This window comes from Amphiura filiformis, chromosome 2, assembly GCF_039555335.1.
Source record: "Amphiura filiformis chromosome 2, Afil_fr2py, whole genome shotgun sequence".
NCBI lineage: Eukaryota > Metazoa > Echinodermata > Ophiuroidea > Amphilepidida > Amphiuridae > Amphiura > Amphiura filiformis.
This window is the reverse complement of record NC_092629.1, coordinates 25755778-25777869: the sequence shown is the minus strand read 5'-3', so window position 1 is coordinate 25777869 and position 22092 is coordinate 25755778. Positions and strand designations below refer to the sequence as shown.

Below are 22092 nucleotides of genomic sequence, written 5' to 3'. Positions count from 1 at the left end.
AAGTCATGAGACCTACCTGCCGATTGGCCAAAAAGAAGTTCTCATTATCAATTGGCCCAATCAGCAACATTGTTAGAATAATTTCACCATGCCAGAAAATTGGGATGAATCATTTGCAAAGCTTCATTCTGATTGGTGATTTAAGTGAAGATATATGTAATTGACCAATCAGAGGCAATGTTAGAACGGCAGGTAGTGCTCAAGGTTTTTTTAATCTTTTCCTTGAGAAGTCCTTTTTGGAGGGCTGAGCTTTCAAAACTCTAGCGAGTGCCATCTTCAGAGCGACTAAATAAACATGACGATGCGCCTTATAGACTAAGGGAACTATCAAAGGACATGTCAATGTGATTGACATAAAGTATCAAGATCGGGATGTCAATATGAAGTGTCAGTGAGTCAATAAGGGAACTTCCCATGTAGAAAACAACAGAGGTTAATTAACATGTTCAGAGATCCTTTTGAATAATCTATTCCATTCAGGAGGAATGTCCACTACTTTTGTCCCTATTGAAATTGTCTGGAATAGAATGGATATGCAAAGCTTCCATGAACTTCCTTTCAGACCACTTGGTGTTCATGTCCAAAATCTTGGTAAGAATTGTCCGAAGATACCAAGGTACCATATCTTAAACGGCGATGCCAATGCCAAGCCTTAGGCGCACAATTGGGCTACTTGGTGATCACTTGTCGCTACTCAAAAAGCATGATGCTACTTGCCTATTAACTGGGCTACTTGAGAATCCTTTACCGCGGCCTGGCAAGTCAATGCACAACGCCTTGACGCTGAAAAGTTTTGGCAACACTGATCTTAAATTGAACAATTAGCCTGGGACTAGACCAAACTGTCAAGTTATATCATGATTCTCCAACAGGGCACTCTGGAAGAGAAAGTTTACCAAAGACAAATCAGCAAACAGGGACTTAGTAGTGCTGTACTGGATGCCAAGATTGGAGCACAAACTAGTAATGTCAAATTCTCACAAGAAGATCTCAAGGTAAGTAAAGCCAGGGCTGTGATTTGTCTGGATTTTTCCAGATTTTCTGAGGTTTTTTGTGATGTATGCAATTTTATTGATTTGCAGGCTGTTTTAGGGTATTTTTGCCCAATTTCACACAGTTTTTATGGATTTGTTTACTATTTTCTGGATATTTAACAAGCTTTGAATCACACCCCTGTAACGCAGAAAAGATATCTTACACGTCCCATAATGCATTTCTTCCATTTCAACAACCTGTACTGATTTGCTATCCAGTGCAATATGGGTTAATAGTGACAAAGGTACATCAATATAATTTATGAACACAGCTCATGAGTTTGCAAATTATGTTTATTTCTTGACTATCGACCCATGTTTAGCCAGTCTGTTCATAACATGAAAACAAAGGGAACCTGTACAAAGTGATAAGAGTGTGATTTGATGTAGTGTGGGAATGCCTTATGGTTTGAACTGAAATCTGAACCAGTTATCTGTACATCAGGCTATTCCAGTTGAAATCCATACACCCCGTATGGCAGACATCTTAATCTCCCACACAGGTTGTTAGGCTTGGAAAAAATGTTTATTTCCCGGCAAGCCAAGCCAAATTTTCCTCCTGCAAGGCAGGATTTCCCACTATTTCTTATGTATTTCTTTATCTAGAGAAGCTGAATTTCCTTCCAAGATGCAAAATTTCCCAGTAAGGAGCTTCCCAAATTCCCTATTTTCCCCCAGGCCTGTAGGTGGTGTAGATTTAATATGCTTTTCATATTTTGTTTTATTCTCAGGATTTGTTTACACTTCATGAAGGAGCTTCATGTGTTACCCATGACATGTTGGGGTGTGATTGCCAAGATGGTCAACCCACAAAACAGTTGGATGCTACTCAGTCAAATATATCATCAAGACCATGTCAATTAGGCAGTAGGGGCAACCAGCAGGCTAGCAAGGTGGGTGTGCTAATCGTCAAAAAGTCCCTGATTATAGGTGAACAAACTGGAACTGTGTGTTTTTTTGTCCCCGGTTGGCCAATAAATGTCCCTGGTTAACACACAGTACACACATGGTGGGTTAGGACACACATGAACCATTTTGTGTGGTGAATGCACAGGAACTGCAAATATACACGCTTGCTGGACAGCTACAATCTGGCCAACACCACTCCATTGGTTGCCAGAGTCAAGATTCATCAACTCAAATTTCTCGGCCATATACTGTGTCTTGAAGACGACGAGCCTGTGAAAGAATATGCCCTTTATATTCCACCACCTGGGAAGAGGAAACCGGGACGGCTGCACACACTATACTTACAGTATGTCCAGCACCTCCTGGGAGATACTGAAGGGATGCTGCAGCCAAACAAAATTGTTTCGCTTGCCCAAGTTGTAGAAAGCTTGTAGTCACCTGCTCCACAACCGACTGATGATGATGATGCTGGACAGCATCGATTGATTGCAAAGTCTGTGCTCAGCCACAACAGCCAAAGGAGTATCCCATCATGCATTACTGTATATCTGCTTGCTCTATAGCAAATGTATACAAAATATAAAGAAGAGATTTTTAGATATTGAGAGGTATAGATAGTTTCACAATACTTTAGGGGAAAAGTGTAGACACCCCCGATTTAAGTGAGTAATTGAAAGTTGAAGTGAGTGATTTTGTGTACATTTTCTATGGCACGTACAGTTATATTATGGTACCGCAAAGCATAATAGGTTACTCCCTTCAGCTGCTGTGGTGTTCAGCAATGAAAACTCAAGAAAACCCAGTTCCTTGGCTATCCCACTAATTGGTCAATTATGTGATATCTTCACTTTAATCACCTATCAGAATGGAGCTTTGCAAATAATTCACCCCAATTTTTTTGCGTGGTGAAATTATTCTAACAATGTTGCTGATTGATATAATTGATAATAAAAACTTCTTTTTGACCAATAGGCAGGTAGTTCTCATGTGATAAAGATGTTTTCTATTTATTTGTTCAGAATCTGTGTATGGATGAGTTGATGGAATGGAGACACTATGCAGGACCACTGGATGAAGATTACCAGGTGAGACACTATACAAATGAAGAGCTTATTTCCAAACCATGTTAAAACATGGTTTGGAAATAAAAGTCCACAAACACTTGTTTCTAATTTTTACCTGTGCGATATTGCAATGGGTTGTGATGCTATTGATCCAACATTTCAAAATTTAGATTAAAAAGATTCATGTCTAGTAGCATTGCATTGAAAATGTTACGACTGACATGCAATTTAATTCTAAAAATGGGTGACTCCATCTATACTCCCTGTATTTTTTTTTTATGTCGGGCATATCTAGGCATTAACAGCTGAAATCTAGGAGATATGCTGATGAAACTTCGGCCAGGCACAAGTGACCTGGTGAACGAAGGGGGTCGCTGTAGATAGCTGGTCGGGGTATTTTACAGGACAGTCAAGTGTAGCCGACAATCGGGCGTTACCCTGATCGGAACCGCCTGAAACGAGGTTTTTATCATGGATCATCTGCTCCGCCATTACCAGATGAACCACGGGGAGAGCGGAGATTTTTTATTTTTTTGGTCCTGCGGGGAATTGAACCCGGGACCTCTCGCACCAAAGGCAAAGACCTTAACCAGTGTGCCACGCTGCTCCCTATGGGAGTTTAATGTCATGTCTTCCACAGGGGTTGATGGATTTCAGCTGGAATATCCCAGTTGAGTGGCATAGTGTATGCTGTTCAGGGTGTTAGCTTGCCACAGCCCACACTTCCACCTGTCATTTTGGACGGGCAGTCTGGTCCTTCCTGAATAGGCAAAATTAATGTCTGTGACATATGCTAATTTCTAAATTCTAAAAACAATGCTTCAGGAAGTTCTGAGACTAATACTTCAAAACTATATCAATAGCCTTTGATCTGACTGACCCCCAGCCAAAGGGGCAAATGTGTGGTTTTCATAGTCAAATTATGGACAGGCAGTTTTGGGGAAAATGATGGGAACTTGCCAGATCCTGTGCAAGGCTCTGAGTGAGATACATGTTTTTATACAAAGCCATTGACCACATTTTCCCTCCCAATTATTCAAATGTAATTAATATGTAAACCAAACAAAGAAACAATAAATTTATTTATTTTACTTGTGTTATGTCATTTCAGGATGCTTATTTAGCCAGTGCTAGAGAATTCATCACCTATATTTTCCAGAATATTACCAATATGGCTACAGAATGCAAGTCATCATGATATCTATTGGTATGGACTAAACAGGACTATGTACGATACTTGTGAGTGATATACAAGGTTGATACCAATTTAGTCCATAGAATTACATTTCTGAACCCTGGCCAGAACCATGTTAAAAATTAAGGATTCTGGGTAAGGCAACATACCTTCTCTGAACCCTAGCTAGCTGTATGGATAAAAAAGGTATGGCACTTGTGAGAGGTGCTCACTTGACCTTAACCAATCAGTTTGAGCAGGGATGTATAATATGGGAATAATCAGTCGCTTCAGCAGTACTAGTAAAGCTGTGATAATTATTGAGGGCTCGGTACCACAATATGGTAATGTAACCCCAGGGTTACTCGGTACTAATGACCATACAGGGACGTGCTGCAAACATGGGTAGCATTTTCGGCCTTTTGATATATGGATTGGGTGGTTTTTTTTCAAAATATTTTTAATTTTGCCTCCGTCGCTGTAACCAAAATTTTGGAAAAAGTTATAAAAACTAAAGACAATTTGTGTTAAAATTTGGCTGAAAATGTTGACTTTTGGTATATTGATGGGTCTAAATTTCATTTTCAAATTCTCAGTGGCACACTCCTACCCAAGGCAAACTTTAGTAGCATCCCCCCACCACCTCAACGCAAGTCCATTTTTGGTGAAAATGAGATTTTGGTATTAAGCTGGCAAGACCAGCTCTCCCAGGGACTTGTCTCGGTCCCAGTCGGTTTGTGTTCCTCGTCACTAAACAAACTGTCTGACGACAACCTCAAAGTTTGTCTTTCTAATTGGCTGAACATCAACTCGGTAAAAACTGGCCGTAAATCAAGCGCTGGGCTTCAGCGCATGCAGTGGTTGATGGACAGCCATGCGTTGCCAGTTGATTAAGTAAGTGCAATTTCTGTATCAGATATCAAGAACTTTGGTTACTGACATCCCAAGATGCATCTTAATTCTAGCCAAAGTTGAGATATTTTCTTAACATATCAAAAGCTATCTCAAGAACCACTGAACCAATACTAGGCTTGGTTTGTACTCGTTTTAATGTATTTTCCACGCTGATTCCAAATATGGTCATGAAAATTGACATTTCTGAAAAGTTTGAATTTTTGAAGTGCACAGAGGGTTTCTATGGGACAGTGAACTACCAGAAATCACATGAGTCAATGTTTAAGTCGCCCAATTGGGCTACCAAATTGTAGGTTTGGTAACCCTGTGCACAGATAACTTATTACCTCAATATTAATATAGTAAATTGTTGTAAACTTTTTGAACTTACAACGGGTACGACAGATAGTTCATGTCATGTAACACATGTGCATTTAACACAGTGAATAAATATGTGACGTATGAGCACAGTGCACTTTTACAGCAATTTACTGACAATTTAGTGATATATACAACCTGCCACTACTGAATGTACTTTGGTAACTGACTCGAAGCCAAATACAATGTATTTCAGCTTCAAAAGTATCCATAAATGTATTAAAAAATATGTGACCTGCTCCCACAACATGAGCGTAAAGTCGCAAGATGGGAGTTTCAATACGTTCCAACTGTTGAGTTGCTGTTCTAAGGAGACATCTGTATTGACAGTAGTTATGTCCCTTGTGAATGGGAATATAATTGAATGTTGAGTATTGCTCCATCATACCACTATACATATGTCTTCGTACAAATGAAAGAACAGCAACTCATTAATTGGGGTGTCTCAAAACTCCCAACTTGTGACGTTACACTCATTTCGTCGGAGCAGATCATGTATTTGGTTTCCTTCAAAGGATGATTGGATTCAGGTATAACATTTACAGACAGCAGCTATAAGATGGACAAGTACTCATTGTAGTCTTGCTTAACTACCTGCCGATTGGCCAAAAAGAAGTTTGCATTAACAATAGAACCAATTAGCAATATTGTTGGAATATTTTCACCACGCAAAAAAAATGGGGTGGATTATTTGCATAGCTCCATTTAGACTACCCGCTGTAGTCCACTTGCCCATTGTGCATACTCTGGATATTGTATTTAAGCTTAAAACTCTGATTTAATTAATGTGTGCACAATTGATAGATTTTCACATCTGATCTTTTCAGTCACCCTACTCCCTCTGTTAGCTTCCCAAGTGGACTACTGACTTTGGATTGTGGTTTTCATGCTTAACACGGCTGTCTGCGAGCTTCTATGGATGAGATTGTCGGAAATCTGGCCTACTAAAATTGGCCATGATGTAATGCATCTTTAAATGGATCTGGCTTGTGATTGGTTGCCCAGATATCGTTATGGTTTAAATCCTCCGGGTACCTGTCATTACCATTAATAACTACATGGTACACAAGTATGTGGCTTTTGTGTTGTGTAATTGCATGAACGCGTCAGTGAGTGCATGAGCGCTTCTTGTATTTGCTTGCGGTTAAATTTGATTGATAAACAAGTATGATTGACAGTGTGAGTGTTAGGGACTTTGCCCGTTCAAAATCCCGTTTAAAATTGAAAGTCTATAGTCTAAGCTCCATTCTGATTGGTGATTAAAGTGAAGATATCATGTAATTGACCAATCAGAGGCAATGTTAGATCGGCATGTAGTGCTCAGGGGGTTAAGGTGTATGACCTGTTAGGGTCTTGGTAGAAATAAGTGTACATGGTTGTGCGGCAGATTTGGGGTTGCATTTTCAACCATTTAATTTAGACTGGGTGCATTTTCAACAATTTCAGGAAAATTAGGATAAGTTTAACACTAACCACCTAAGGGCTTTTTAGCGACGGGAAGGGAAAGGAAGGAATAAAGAGAGAAAACAAAGAGAGAAGTTATTTGCTCTGGGTGGGATTCGAGCCAGAGACCCCTCGCATAGGAAGCACTGGGTCGGCTACACTTTGCTGCGGGTGTTGGGCTTTGCTGGCCAGCAAAACCGTGCCTATATATCACTTATAGTGATTGCATCATCACACCACGTGGGATGCGCATATATCAAGTAGTATTTTGTAGTACCTGGTCCTGTTAGGGTTTTGTAGTACCTGGTCCTGGTAGGTTTTTGTAGTACCTGGTCCTGGTAGGTTTTTGTAGTACCTGGTCCTGTAAGTGTTTTTCCCCTGCTCCCACAAAATGAGCGCAAAGTAGCAGTTGGAATGTCTCCAAACTCACAACCTGCTACTTTACGCTCATTTTGTGGGAGCAGGGGAAAAAACACAGGACCAGGTACTACAAAATACTACTTGATATATGTGCATCCCACGTGGTGTGATGACGCAATCACCCTAAGTGATATATAGGCACGGTTTCGCTGGCCAGCAAAGCCCAACACCCGTATCTTGTGACATAAACAAATCTGACCACCCACCTTCAATATGGAATATATTTCATGTTTATTAAACTATTCACAAAATAAAGGTCTTTATAGTTATACTGAAAATTAATTTTACAAAATAAATATAAATCCTGTTACTTCTGACTGGAGCACAGTATGTAACAATAGATGAAGATGTATATTGATTGGAAATCGCACATGTTGTGCTTGACGGGTCAAAATAAAGCTATAAAATTACAAATGTCAAAATTATTGTTTGAAAGTGTTATTTATTCTAATCATGTTTTCTGTTTTACTTGCATATAAATTATGTTACCCAAGACCAGAGAAGATCAACTTTATATCACCCCAAGTTTATGTAACAGTATATCGTACATGTAAACATATCCCAAAAAGTAATTACCCGCCTTTATTACGAGGCAAAATCTACACATTCAATTTTAAAACTGAAATATAGCAAAAGCAACCCATTTTACTAATGCAAATTTTGATACCTCATTTGTCTGGTTAGTTCAAAATTTGTAGCCATGGCGACACCTTGAATGAAAAAAGTTGCATTAAAAAGATACTCAAGTCAGTGTACCATTACATTCTCTACATGACTGGTCAAGGATGACCCGTGGTGATTGACCAGTGATGAACAGGCACTCTATCAAGCAACATTGTCAATGGGTTTTGGGGTAACTTTTAAATCTGCATCTTTTTCATTCACCATGGCAACACATTTTGGGCTTTTAAGCCACAATGCATGCAAGTTCTCTGGCATGAAAGGCAATATCAGACAATTGGTTCCTCTGTGGCTACCCCCATTCTAGTCCTATTGTAACTGTTGAATATTTTGCGCTTGCGGTATATTGTTCACTGTCACTTCAACAAAATTCCGTAGTCACATGGTTCCATAGCCAATTTACAACCTTTTTATATGGAGATTCATAAACCAATCAGTGATCGTTATTTCAAGCTTGGCGCCAGACAAATTGTTTGGTGACAAAGCAGCACAAACCACCTGGGACCGAGATTGCATGCACATAGTTGTGTTTGCCTATGGAAAGGGAATAAAACGTAACAAAATCAGTAATCATTCCCAATAATTATTATTACCTGTAGATTCCTTATTGATAAAGCTGTCAACAGGTTCCCTAATAATATTATTGCCTAATATTTCTCAATCTGTTGGTTTGTCCACTGTGGTTTATAATTGTGGTGGGCTTAGCTGCTGGGAGTAAAATTGGCCAAAGGAGGTAATTACCAGTAATTGGGCTTGGTTTTATGTGGGAGTGAAATTTGCCAAAGTAGGTAATTAGGCTAAGAAAAAAAATTGTTTGCCCTTTCAGCTCCAAAATTGTTTGGGTCGGTAGATAATTTTGCTTCATTATATATCTCATTGCCCAAACCAGTTCTTAATACTGAATATTAATTTACAAAATAAATTTCAGAGATCCAGAGTGGACTATAAAATCTGTAGAATTTTTTTAATCATTTTAAAATGGTTGATAAGTCCAATTAAAGTACAATTAAACAATTATCTTTTCTGAAATGTCAACAAAAGTCAAAATATGTAACCCATCCCATCAAACCCAACCACATCTGTCTTCAGAAATAAACTGCTATTTTTTAGCTTATTTTTTGAAATCAGATACAGAAAAAATATTTTATGAGGCTAAACAAGCTTAAATTTCTTCATTATATTTTCTCATCTTTCATTGTTATCTGCGAGTGGTCAGTTTTTATGTGATGGGTCACACATGAAGAAAACGGAAAGGTTGCTTAACTGTCTTTGAGATCACATCTCCTATTGGATTTGAATGGAATTCAACTATGCCAGGGTATCAAGTAATTGAGATTAGTCACTCTTGACATTTTCTTGACTTACTCATTGTTGGGGTTAGCTACTACATTAGGAAGTATTCCAAAATTAAAACAAAAAAGATGTGTAGGGCATGTGATGGTGTAGTATTTGTGATACATCAAGATAAATGAATCTGTTGGCAATCAAAATCAAAATTCATTACATGAGTCATTCTCATCCTGGGCTTTATTTTGCTGAACATCCCAATATAATTAGACTAATGGTTCCAGAGATATGGCCATTTCAGTGTTGCTCAGAACAATAAAATACATAGAAAAGTAAACACTATTATTGCTATATCTCAAAATCAATATTCTTAACATCCCAACTCATTTTGCTTGATCACATCACATTTTGGGATTGATGGAGCTCTGAGTTTCCCTTAAGGGGTGGGGTATGAGCGTTTGGACAGTATTTATTGTGGGACATTAGAGCACATCAGACATATCGAATTGCATTCTGAATCTGAAGAATGTCCTTCTGATATCAAATAATTTTGATTTTTAAAATTAGCAATGTAATACACATTTTATGGCAAATGATTAAAAATTGATATTTTTGATATTTAACAGTACTCAAGTAAACTTTATAAATCTGATGATTTATACTTCAAGTGTACTGTATGTTGTATGTAGGTGGGATGAAAAGCCGACGATCAATTTAAAATTTTGAACTTTCGTATTGAAGATATGGATTTTTTTTCTCCAAAACACAAAAAAAAATAAGGTCTTTTGGGGAAAAAAATCCATATCTTCAATATGAAAGGTCAAAATTTTCAATTGATCGTCGGCTTTTCCTCCCACTACATACACTTTAAGAATATATCGTTAGATTTATATAATTTACTAAATGTGAAAAATATCAAATTTTTATAATTTGTCACAAAATCTGTATTATATCGTGAATTTCAAAAAATGAAATTTATTTGATATCAGAAAGACATTCTTCGTATTCAGAATGCAATTTGATATGTCTGATGTGCTCTCATGTCCCACCAAAAATACTGTCGAAACGCTCATTCCAGATCCCTTAATATGATCTTAAAATTCCTTTGATTAGCATAATTATCTTGCTTAGCCAGGAGACATGAATCTATTCCTGTTGAAATCCATACACCCTCTATGGATGACATTACCTTAATCTTCCAGAGGAGTGTGAATTTTAAATGGGGTGACCGGAGATTAAGGTCTTGTCTTCCATAGGGGGTATGCGTTTTAACTGGAATAGCCCATTTGGTCACACATATCAAGCTGGTGCCATAATGCTATCATAGCTGCTCTATAGACATTTAACCCTATGAGGACTACCTGCCTATTGGTCAAAAAGAAGTTTTCATTATCAATTTGACCAATCAGCAACATTGTTAGAATAATTTCACCATTCAAAATATTGGGGTGAATTATTTGCAAAGCTCCATTCTGATTGGTGATTAAAGTGAAGATAATACACAATTGACCAATCAGAGGCAATGTTAGATCGGTAGGTAGTGCTCAGGGGGTTAACATTGCATGCATTATATACCGTACACATGGCACCGGGCTATTGCAGATGGTGCCTTGCACTAATCGTGATATATCATACCACAGTGCACTTACATTTTTAGTGTCCTGTAAGGATTTATTTTCTAACATGTGTCACATTTTCACAAGAAATTTAAATCTAAAATGGGCTCTTCCATTCCAAAAATGCACCCCTTGTGGGAGAGTTTGGAATTCAACCAAAATTCAACACCGGTACCATCTATTAACCATTTTCATCAATAAAAAGTGGAAAAGTTATAGAAGATTTTGAAATTCCAAACAAAATTTTTCTACTTCTAGGTGAGATTGTGCAACAAGTTCAAGTGGAATTTAACTATCTATGCAGGTGTCGACTGCAGACAAGTTTTAAATTTTGTTTTTATTCAAAAATAGCATATGTTAATTTCTGTGACCATATTTGGAATCATCATGAAAAATGCATTAAAATGATTACAAACATGCCTGGTATTGGTTCAGTGGTTCTTGAGATACCTCTCGATATTTGAGAAACTATCTCAACACTTAGGGCTTTTATGTTGAAGCCTATGGCTGGCATGCAGAGCATTCACATAAAACTATATAGTCTGTCTTTTCTCAAGATGAGAGTAACGACATGTTGGACTTCATAGTAGCAAATTCAAACCGTGTGTGCTAATCCCACAGGGCATATACACACACATAGAAAGGCGATTTGTCTGTACACTGGTGACAAAACTACGTAAACGCCCTGAATCGAGTCTGCCACTACAAAATCCAACATGGCGTTACTCTCAATTTGAACTGGTTTGAACATAGCATGCAACTGTAATTGAGATGGCACTCAAATTTTCCATAGGTGCGTGTGTTTTTGAGACAATAGGCACACATGCGGTATTCTTTTTATGTCACACACAATGGGCCATTCAAGTTGAAATCCATACATCGCTTATGGAATCTATAACATGATCTTTTAATCTCCCACACAGGGAGTTTGAATTTCAAATGGGGTTTTTACCTGAAATTGGTGACTATTTGAAATCTACACACGCCTGTGTGGGAGATTAAATCATGTCTTCCATAGGGGTGTATGGATTTAAACTGAATAACACAATACATATACCATATCTTCGTTGAGCAGGAAAATCCTCCCATGTGTCATTGGCCCCTGAACATGTTTAAACAAAACCTCCTATGTAACCTGTTGGCAGTTTAGTTTTAAACATGTTCAGGGGCCACAAGCACATACGAGGTTTTCCCTACCCAACAGCAAATATGTATCTTCATCACTTAGCAAAATTATTCACAATTGAATCCAATTTACTCCCAAATGCTTCAAAAGAAAATTTGCTAATCACTCTCCTATGTCCTCCTTGCCCCATCTTCTTACTCAAACCAGCATCCTTCACAAACTTTGTCATTGCCTCGGCAAAATCCTCCGCAGTCGAAGCACGCAAGAATCCGGTCGCACCATCTTTCACAGTTTCAAGAGGTCCGCCGCTATTCACTGCAATAACCGGTCGTTTCATGTACATTGATTCGATCGGTACGATTCCAAAATGTTCGTTACTTGGGGTGTATAGTAAACAAGTACAACTATCGAGTAGCGTGAGTTTCTGGGCATCGCTGAAAGATCTCAAGAATGATACCTGGTCGTTGAGTTTGAGGTTGTCTGTAAGGTGGCGTAGTTCCATGTAGTGTTCTTTGTTCTCAGTGACGCGGTCATCATAGCCGCCTGCCATGATGAGGTGGGTTTGTTTCCATTCTTCGGCTGTGACGAGTTTCTTGAGTTCACCTGATGGGATGAAATAAATAAAATGTTCAGTGAACATTTACGTAATTGTCTCAATTTATTAAATGCGGGCATAGACAGAATCTTAGCTAGGATTTGACAAGTGCTCGTCGTTTTCACCAAAACTGCCTGTCCAAAATATGACTCTGAAAACAAAAACAGACCTTCGAGTTCAATCACTTCAAATAGCTATTGCTGAAGCCTTGGTTTGTTTGTCTGGTCTTGATATATTGGTTTACAGAACTTTTTTCAGAACTTATTCAAGCATTATTTTTAGAATTTAGACTATAGGCTTTAATATTTGGTATCATAATTTTATATTGTGTACACTAGAGAATGCAGAAATGTTCAAATGTCTACCCTATTAGGGCAGCCATTGCAGATAGGATCTTTAATCCCTCGATATATTCCTTACCCCACAGCCTCGATGGTATTTTGAACGTACGTGCTAGCTATAATAAAAAGCCAAAGTTTTGAGATATTTTCTCAAAATATCAAGAGCTATTTTAAGAACCACTGAACCAATACTAGGCTTGTTTGTTCTCATTTTAATGCATTTTTCATGCTGATTCCAAATATGGTCATGAAAATTTAAAATTTTTCAATTTTTTAAACGAAATTTGAAACTTGTCATCTGCAGTAGACATATATACTTACCCAAAGCCTCAATGGCTAAACCCAGATTCTTCTTTCTCTCATATCTATTGATGGATAAGAATAATGTGTTGATTCCATTGGGTACCAGGTCTCCTGCAGGCTCCACATCACCATCAAATGCACTGACATCAAGGGAAGGATAAAGCACCTCGGGATTGACATCGGCCAAAGATGGAAATGTCTCCTTGAAAGTGTTTGCTGTTAAGGTAAGCATTAATTGGAATAAGGGACTGGTCACTATTTTATGTCAGGAGGGAAAGCGGGGTTTCCAATTACCCCTTCGCTTCAGTTTTAAAAAATCGGTGTTCCCCACTATTTTATGAAATTTCTCTATTCAAAATTTCACATTCATTTGCCCAAATGCGCTCAATTGGGGGCACTGGTCGCCACTGACCCACCTATCGATATACCAAAATCACTGGAAAGGTAGGCCTACCCACAAACTGTGGTAATTCCCCATAACTTAGACCACATTGCGCAGGTAAACTCATCAGTCATCACAAAGGACAATGCTGTAGATTTCTTTTTGACATTGGAGGGATCAGGGTTTTCTTTAAGCATTTTGCTGAAGGGGTATTTTCAAATTTTTTTGACCCTTTCAATTGTGAATTTTTCCTCTGAAGGAGTCAAAAACATTGCCCAAGGGGTATTTTTATGATATTATTTTTGAAGACATTTTTAACAATATGTGTGTTTTTGGAGCCATAAGCGTAGATCCGGATTGGGGTGGTGGTGGGGAAATCTCCCCAATATTTTGCCAGGGGATGGTCCATACAATCATCCCCCTATGTTGGCCTGTACAAGTGCACATTTTTGCGGCGCTTCTCGCTAATTTATTCCACTTTTGCACCATATTTCAACAGTTAAGCTTCAAAATGGCAACATTTGTTGTACCATAAACTTATTCTTTCTCCAAAAGGTGCTGGATTCACTATACTTCAAGACACATCCCCCCCCCCCGAGTCAAAAAGAAATCTACGCCACTGTTTGGAGCAGTGGCGGATCTAGAGCAGTCAGAAGGGGGTGTGGGCAATTTCAGAAGAAAATAATAATATTTAAAGATGCCCCATGAGAAGTAAGAAACTTTTGCAAAATGAAGACCTAACTGAAACAATTTGGTGGATCATTTTGGCAATATTAATGTGTAAAATTTTAGTTTAAAAAAGCCGAACATTTGTGAAATGAGCAGTCCATGGAGCCTTTTGTGGACGGCAACTTTTCCCTATTAGCGTATGCCTATAAATTGTGTCAAACATAAATTGGCAAATGTCGAAAGCAGAAGTGAAAGTGGCCATTTGTTAAATCAACTACGCAGGGTGATGTTCCCCCCTTAGAACTTGGAAAATTTTGCAAAATGAAGACCTAATTGAAGCGATTTGGTGTACCATTTTGGCACTATTACTGTGTAAAATTAAAATTTGAACAGTTGAAAAGCTGAAAATTGTGAAATGCCGGTCCATAAAGCCTTTCGTTGTCCTACATATCGAGAGTATATAGGTCCTAAATGCCAAAAGCCGAGAATAAATACACAATATCAGGTGTTTCTCTATTCAATTCTTGCAATATCTGAGCAGCGTCGTTTTCAAGATTTTATGCGCGCATTGGACTTTGGAACTAGGGATTTGAAGGAGTCAGAAAAGTGCCTGAACGCGTAAATACGCATGTTTTGTGCGTTAAAGAAAACCCTGGGAGGGATGGAGTTGGAAACAAATTTTTGCTGAACCATGAAATGGTATCAGCCTATAGGAGTGAATGTTACTTACTAGCTTACTAACTGACTAACCATTTGGTCTGAAATGGACATATCTCTAAATGCCACGAAGGTATGACCCCATGAGTGGTGTCATATGAAAGAGGAAAACATAAAGAATAAAATAAAAATATTTCCAAACGTGGAAGGTCATCCAGGGGTCACAGGGGTCAAAAAAGGTCATTTCAACCGAAAATGGTCCGATTGAGCTTAAATTTAAATGCAATGATCCTTATGACATTCTAAACATTTAAAAAATTCATTTAAGGCCATTAAAGGGTCATAAAGGGGTCAAAGGTCAAGTTTTCCAAAATGCTCTGATTGAGCTGAAATTTAAACGCAATGATCCTTATGACATTCTCAACATGTTGAAAATATTTTAAAATTCATTGAAGGTCATTAAGGGGCAATAAAGGGGTCAAAGGTCAAGTTTTCAAAATGCTTCAATTCAGCTGAAATTTAAATGCAATGATCCTTATGACATTCTTAACATGTTTTAAATATTTTAAAATTCATTTAAGGTCATTAAGGGGGTCATACAGAGGTCAAAAGTCAAGTTTTCAAAATGCCAGCTTCTCACGATCAAGGTATATTAAAAGCGGCAATTAATGAAACAGTCTTATTAAAATTAATACTATCCTGCACAGTATTGCTGCTTGATCAGATCGTCACAGTCATCCGCCTAACTTACCTTGTGCCCTTGCAAAGGCACAGTTACTCTAGTTTATTTTATATTCTTTACTTTTCCTCTGTCATTAACACCACTCGGGCGGTCATACCTTCGTAGCATTTCGAGATTATGTCTATTACAGACTCAGGGTGACAGTGGTATAGGCCTACCACAATATACTGCCGAAGCCACATGGTTCAGCTATGGTGCGGTTATCGCTCTAGTTTGAAGTTTAGTGAATCCAGCACCATTTGGTGACATAATAAGTTTATGGTACAAAAGCACAAAACATATGTGGAAGGACTCTTATCCCATCCATGCTATTTTCCCATAACATGTTCGATTTGAGGGTACTGACCAGAACTTAAGCTAAAATGGTGAAATATGGTGCAATGCCAAAGGAACAACTTTGTGGGAAGATTGCAAATACTGTATTCTTTTTAGGCTAAAATGGCCGAATAAACATTTAAAAAATTCATTTAAGGCCATTAAAGGGTCATAAAGGGGTCAAAGGTCAAGTTTTCCAAAATGCTCTGATTGAGCTGAAATTTAAACGCAATGATCCTTATGACATTCTCAACATGTTGAAAATATTTTAAAATTCATTGAAGGTCATTAAGGGGGTCATACAGAGGTCAAAAGTCAAGTTTTCAAAATGCCAGCTTCTCACGATCAAGGTATATTAAAACGGCAATTAATGAAACAGTCTTATTAAAATTAATACTATCCTGCACAGTATTGCTGCTTGATCAGATTGTCACAGTCATCCGCCTAACTTACCTTGTGCCCTTGCAAAGGGCACAGTTGCTCTAGTTTATTTTATATTCTTTACTTTTCCTCTGTCATTAACACCACTCGGGCGGTCATACCTTCGTAGCATTTCGAGATTATGTCTATTACAGACTCAGGGTGACAGTGGTATAGGCCTACCACAATATACTGCCGAAGCCACATGGTTCAGCTATGGTGCGGTTATCGCTCTAGTTTGAAGTTTAGTGAATCCAGCACCATTTGGTGACATAATAAGTTTATGGTACAAAAGCACAAAACATATGTGGAAGGACTCTTATCCCATCCATGCTATTTTCCCATAACATGTTCGATTTGAGGGTACTGACCAGAACTTAAGCTAAAATGGTGAAATATGGTGCAATGCCAAAGGAACAACTTTGTGGGAAGATTGCAAATACTGTATTCTTTTTAGGCTAAAATGGCCGAATAAAAATTTAAAAAAACTGCCAATTTGTGTCTACAAATTTACCCCTGTAACAACAAGAGCGGTAACCGCACCATAGCTGAACCATGCCCGATCGGAGCAACTATAAATTTGACCTCACCTTTGACCTCAGATGTCCTTTGAAGTTTCATACTTCCCAAATGCCACGGATTGTTTTTCCCCAGTTACAGCCCCATCGGAGGAACATTAAATTTGACCTGACCTTTGACCTCACATGACCTTGGCGGTTTCATACTACCCAAGTATCAGGGATCATTTTCTCCAAGTTACAGCCCAATCGGAGCAACTTTAAATTTGACCTGACCTTTGACTTCAGATGACCTTTGCTGTTTCATACTCCCCAAGTGCCATGGATTGTTTTCCCAGAGTTACAGCCCCATCGGAGCAGCTTTAACATTTGACCTTTGACCTTGGATGACCTCAGATGCTGTTTCATGATCCCCTTATGATCAAGGATTATTTGTACCAAGTTTTAGCTCAATCGAGTCGGACATATTTCAAAATGTTGGTAGAAACTATACAGCATTTACCTTGAAGCCTTATAGTGTGTATGTATTGATTTTCATAAAAGCAACATGGGAAGGAATAACATTTGACCACCAAACCCCCACCGCACAAGTATTCACCATTATTAGCAATCAGAGGCAACTACAGCATTCAGAGGCACTACTGTATATAGCATTTATCACATACAAAAAGTGTGTATTTTCATAAATGCATCATGGGGCGCCGTAATTTCCTGTGATCTAAGGGGTGGTGCAATAATTATGTGTACCCCGGGTGAATTCTCAAAATGGTCTGCCAAAATCGCTTGCCCCCCCCTCTGGCGTGCCAAAAACCTTTGCCCCCCCTTCGGCGTGCCAAAAACCTTTGCCCCCCCCTTTTGATGTGCCAAAAATCTTTGCCCCCCCCTTACACATGCAAGATTTTGGGGAACCCGAATTAAAACCTTAAATTGTTTTAACATATAATGCGGCGCAGCGAAACAGGAAATTTTACATATTTGAGCGTGTTAAATAACGTTTTCCCTCGCCTTTTAGGGCGTAATATAAGCAGTGCCCAAAATATCTGTGCCAAAAATTGCTTGCCCCCCTTCGACCTGCCAAAAATCGCTTGACCCCCCTTCGACCTGCCAAAAATGCTTGCCCCCCTTTTGGCCTGCCAAAAATCTTTGCCCCCCTATAATTCACCCCGGGTACATAATTATTGCACCACCCCTAAATACTAACCACAAAATGGGCTATAGTGGGCGATCTTAGACATGTCCAGTTTGGTCCATACTGTGGTTAAGATACTGTTTTAATAATACTTTGGGAATTTTCACAATATTTACTTCACTTTCTTGGAAACAATATGCTTGTTATCAAAATAGCAGACAAGCTGTCTCCCAGTGCAAATCTGTGATTTAGTAGCCCAATTAGGCGACTTCTGAATCAAAATGAACCACAACTTTAAAACTATTAGCAGTAGCACCCCTGTGTTTCTTTATCATATTCTTTACTTCTTTCTCTTTCATTTGACACCACTTGGGGGTTCATATCTTCGTGGCATTTAAAGATATGTCCATTTTAGACCAAATGGTTGGTAAGTAAGTAAGTAAGTAATGGACATACACTAATATAGGCTGATACCATTTCATGGTTCAGCAAAAATGTGAACTCACCAGTGAAATTACTATTGACCAGGACCATATCTGCCATGCCAGTGGTTTTCTCTTCAAGTTTATCAATGGGTGCTCTATATATTTTCTTTAACCACGTCTGACGTTTTGTCAACAATTGATCTGGGAAGTGACAGTAGAATAGAATCTGAAACAGACGGAATTTTCACAAAAAAAATACAATAATATAAGTACAAACAAACACAGTATTGGTGCAGTGGTTCTTGAGATAGCTCTTTACAATTTGAGCAAATATCTTCTATTCAAGTTTATCATTTTCTTCCGTCGTTGTGTCAACAATTGGTCTGAGAAATAACAGTAGAAAAGAATTTGCAACAAAAAGAATACCGGTACGGTGGTTTTAACTTTCTGTTTTAATTTTATCCAAATGATAACTTTAACTTTAAAATGGGTAAAAATTTATGAATTATTGAATTTGCACACGATAGTTACGCATTCGATGCTTGAGTCCATTGCTATCATTCTTCTGTAGATCAGCAATGACTTTTTTAAATATTCTTAAATATTCCGATGTTCAAATTTATTTTGATGAGTCAAAATCTTTTAAAGCAAAGGTTGTGTAACATTCTAAGATTTTGAAAGTGTTATTTTAACAATATTTTCATGGGCGTATTTTTGGGGGGCTTTGGGGGCGCTAGCCCCCCGGGGAACAGCAAGGGGCGGCCAAAATGAAGGGGCGGCGGAAGAAGAAGGGGCGGCAAAATGGATTAGTAAATAAAAAAGGGCGGAAAAATTTTAGAAAGCATAAAAATTTGTGAAAAAATGGTACTATATCAAAATGTGCTACTTTTATGGCGCTAGTGCCTGAAACCCTTTTTTTTTTTTTTTTGCTCTTCACTTTTCAAACTTCCGAGAAAAAATTAGGTCAACCTTTTCGGGCTGTTCAGGAAGGGGCGGCAAAATTGAATTTTCTTCAGCCCCCCCGGGCCGGGGTTGGGGCGTCCACGGTACGCCACTGATTTTTGATGCAATCGCCCTTCAGCGTCATGATCGGCTGTGATCCCGAACTTCCATTGCTTTACATGGTGTCATGCTTCATCAATTTCTACTAGATTTTGATAGCAATGGACTCTAGCCCCGAATGTCAAGCTATCGTGAGTGAGCAAATCTAGATACGCGACTTCTCGAAACTCAACATGGGCCTGACACTGCGACATCCAACTGTCATGGCATTACTTACTTTCAAGCTCTCAACTCGTAACAAAACACAGTGCAGTTTAATGATATAAATAAACAATTCACCATCCCTCACCCCTTACCTTTGCATTCCGTCCAAACCATCGCAAAAACGGTATACAAGCGGAAATCTGATCGCAAATAACGACATCATACTCAATCCCACTTGCCCATGCTAGATACAAAGCTGTATAAATCATACGTATATAGGCACATAGAGCATAACATTTGCCAAATATACTACGTGGTAACCAATCACCCGCTGCTACCACGTCTAATGTACCATCTCGGGTCTCTTGAAAACAGTGACTCGGATCATGATGTGATGTCACCATTGTGACAGTGTGTCCACGTCTTTTTAGCGCCACGGCGGCGTCAACAACAAGGCGTTCTGCGCCTCCAATACCCAAATCGGGGTGCAAGAAGACGACCTCAGGCATCTTGGTACCGATATTGTGATATTTTCAACAAATAACTTGAAAGCCAAAGGTTGAAAATCCGAGAAAATTGGAGAGAAATCTTGCACTGATATTGCTCAATGTAGATTTCCGTGGCAAATCGTAATGGATGACGAGCTGTATGTAGCAATAATTTTAAGGGTGCACACCACTAAGTAAATATCTCATTGAAATACACGTGAAAATACAAGAAAGTTTCTTTTTCTACCACATGTATACAATATCTTTTAATATTTTGATCTCACCAATGTCTTTATAAGATTAAAATTTTTATCTCAATTTGATTTTTTGAAAAAAGTTAATACAAACTTTAGAGATATGAACCCCTGAACAACAATGATTTTAATCCTACATAAATTGTCATTACACCTACCAGCTTCATGCTCTTAATTTTCCACATCAAACTTTTTATCCTGTATAATGCTTGTCAATGGTGTGTCTGTATGCTTGCAAATCAACCAATGCGTGTCAATACTCTTCTGAGGTTTTGCAGCACCAGAAGAAATGCCAGAATTGCAGCTGACACTCACGCCTTACCAGTTCCGGCCATGATATTGTTCCAAGAGCCTATAGGCCTATCACCCATGCACATTCGATTCAGAAAATTTTCTACCGTTTTTATCAACACAACCAAGAGTCATTCAAATTTGGTTCCCTTGGTATGTCTGGGACTAAGAAGGCTAAACATAGGTCAGTAGTGTGAACAAGTGGGTGTCCCTTTGGAGCAAGATGATTAGCCCATATAATTAAAGTAAAAGACATACAATTGATCAATGACCAGAATAGCACAAAATGGTGTATCTCGATCTGGTCAAAAAGTTTGGTTAAAATTAATCCGCATATAATTATTATGGCCATGGTAAGGAGCAGTAAGGAGGCGTTTGTGCAAGCTGAAAATAAAGGTCGCGCTGTTCAGGTCCCTTTTGTGCAAAAGTTAGTATCAACTTGTTTCAAAAAGCAATTTTAAATTTGAATTTATTTAGACATTGGTGCCACCAAAATATGAAAAATGGTTTTACATGGGGTATATAGAAAAACAAACTTACTTTCATGTCATATTTACGTGTATTTCAATGACACTTTAGTTAGTGGTATGCGCCCTGATATAATCTTCGTGGAATTGCCCGATCATTTAGGCAGGTCGTTCTAACTTCTAGGTCAAATTAGGATGATGTAACATTTTGGCCACGCCCAAACATTTTAATACCGGGAATATGACATGAAAAGAAGTCTTGAAATTGAGACTTGAAATATAATAGATGTTGTGTGATATACAATGTGGAACTGGTGGCTATAGGCAGTGTGGTTTTTTATTTTTTGGCGTGTTTTTATTTTTTATTAGGCTATTTATTTTAGTTTAGGATCACTTATTTTAATCATAGTCAATTAGGCATATGTTTTTTTATTCCCTGTACTTGGCATATTTATTGATAAGTTATGAATTATATATTATCTATTTACTTCTTTACCTATTTCTTATGACATTAATTGTTGTCTAACAACAGATTTTATTACTATTGCTATTCATTAATTGTTTAGACCTGTTTATTTATTTATCTATTTATTTATTTATTTATCTATCTATTCATTGGTTAATTTATTTATATTTCTGTTACTATGTCGGGAATTGTGTTTGGGCCTACCTATTTGTTTTATTTATTTATTTATTTATTTATTTATTTATTTATTTATTTATTTATTTATTTATTTATTTATTTATTTATTTATTTATTTATTTATTTTGTATTTATTTATTTATTTATTTATTTATCATAAGGGCTGTGCAATAACTATGACGGTGTTGATGACGTGCCCCCCGTTTTAGTAGTCATACCCT

At 38.0% G+C, this 22092-nt stretch overlaps 2 protein-coding genes across 4 annotated transcripts in view; one reads left to right on the top strand and one right to left on the bottom strand.

The window, feature by feature from the left end:
• Window positions 1–7743, top strand: part of LOC140146028 (DNA repair and recombination protein RAD54B-like) — a 58282-nt gene extending 50539 nt beyond the window's left edge. For 2 of the 3 annotated variants that reach the window (XM_072167765.1, XM_072167768.1), the window contains exons 21-24: window positions 873–995; window positions 1766–1927; window positions 2963–3028; window positions 4119–7743. In XM_072167765.1, the coding sequence (XP_072023866.1) occupies window positions 873–995; window positions 1766–1927; window positions 2963–3028; window positions 4119–4205 (438 nt within the window). In that variant the 3' untranslated portion in view covers window positions 4206–7743. The remainder of the gene's footprint in view (window positions 1–872; window positions 996–1765; window positions 1928–2962; window positions 3029–4118) is intronic. The other variant, XM_072167767.1, reaches the window with a different exon arrangement.
• A 4181-nt stretch (window positions 7744–11924) lies between these two features.
• On the bottom strand, window positions 11925–20352 carry LOC140146027 (alpha-1,3/1,6-mannosyltransferase ALG2-like). Its single transcript, XM_072167764.1, has 4 exons — window positions 19881–20352; window positions 18604–18748; window positions 13284–13481; window positions 11925–12629 (listed from the first exon to the last, which is right to left on the bottom strand). The coding sequence occupies exons 1-4, from the start codon at window positions 20235–20237 to the stop codon at window positions 12121–12123; spliced, it is 1209 nt and encodes a 402-aa protein (XP_072023865.1). The 5' UTR covers window positions 20238–20352; the 3' UTR covers window positions 11925–12120.
• Between the last annotated feature and the right edge of the window lie 1740 nt (window positions 20353–22092).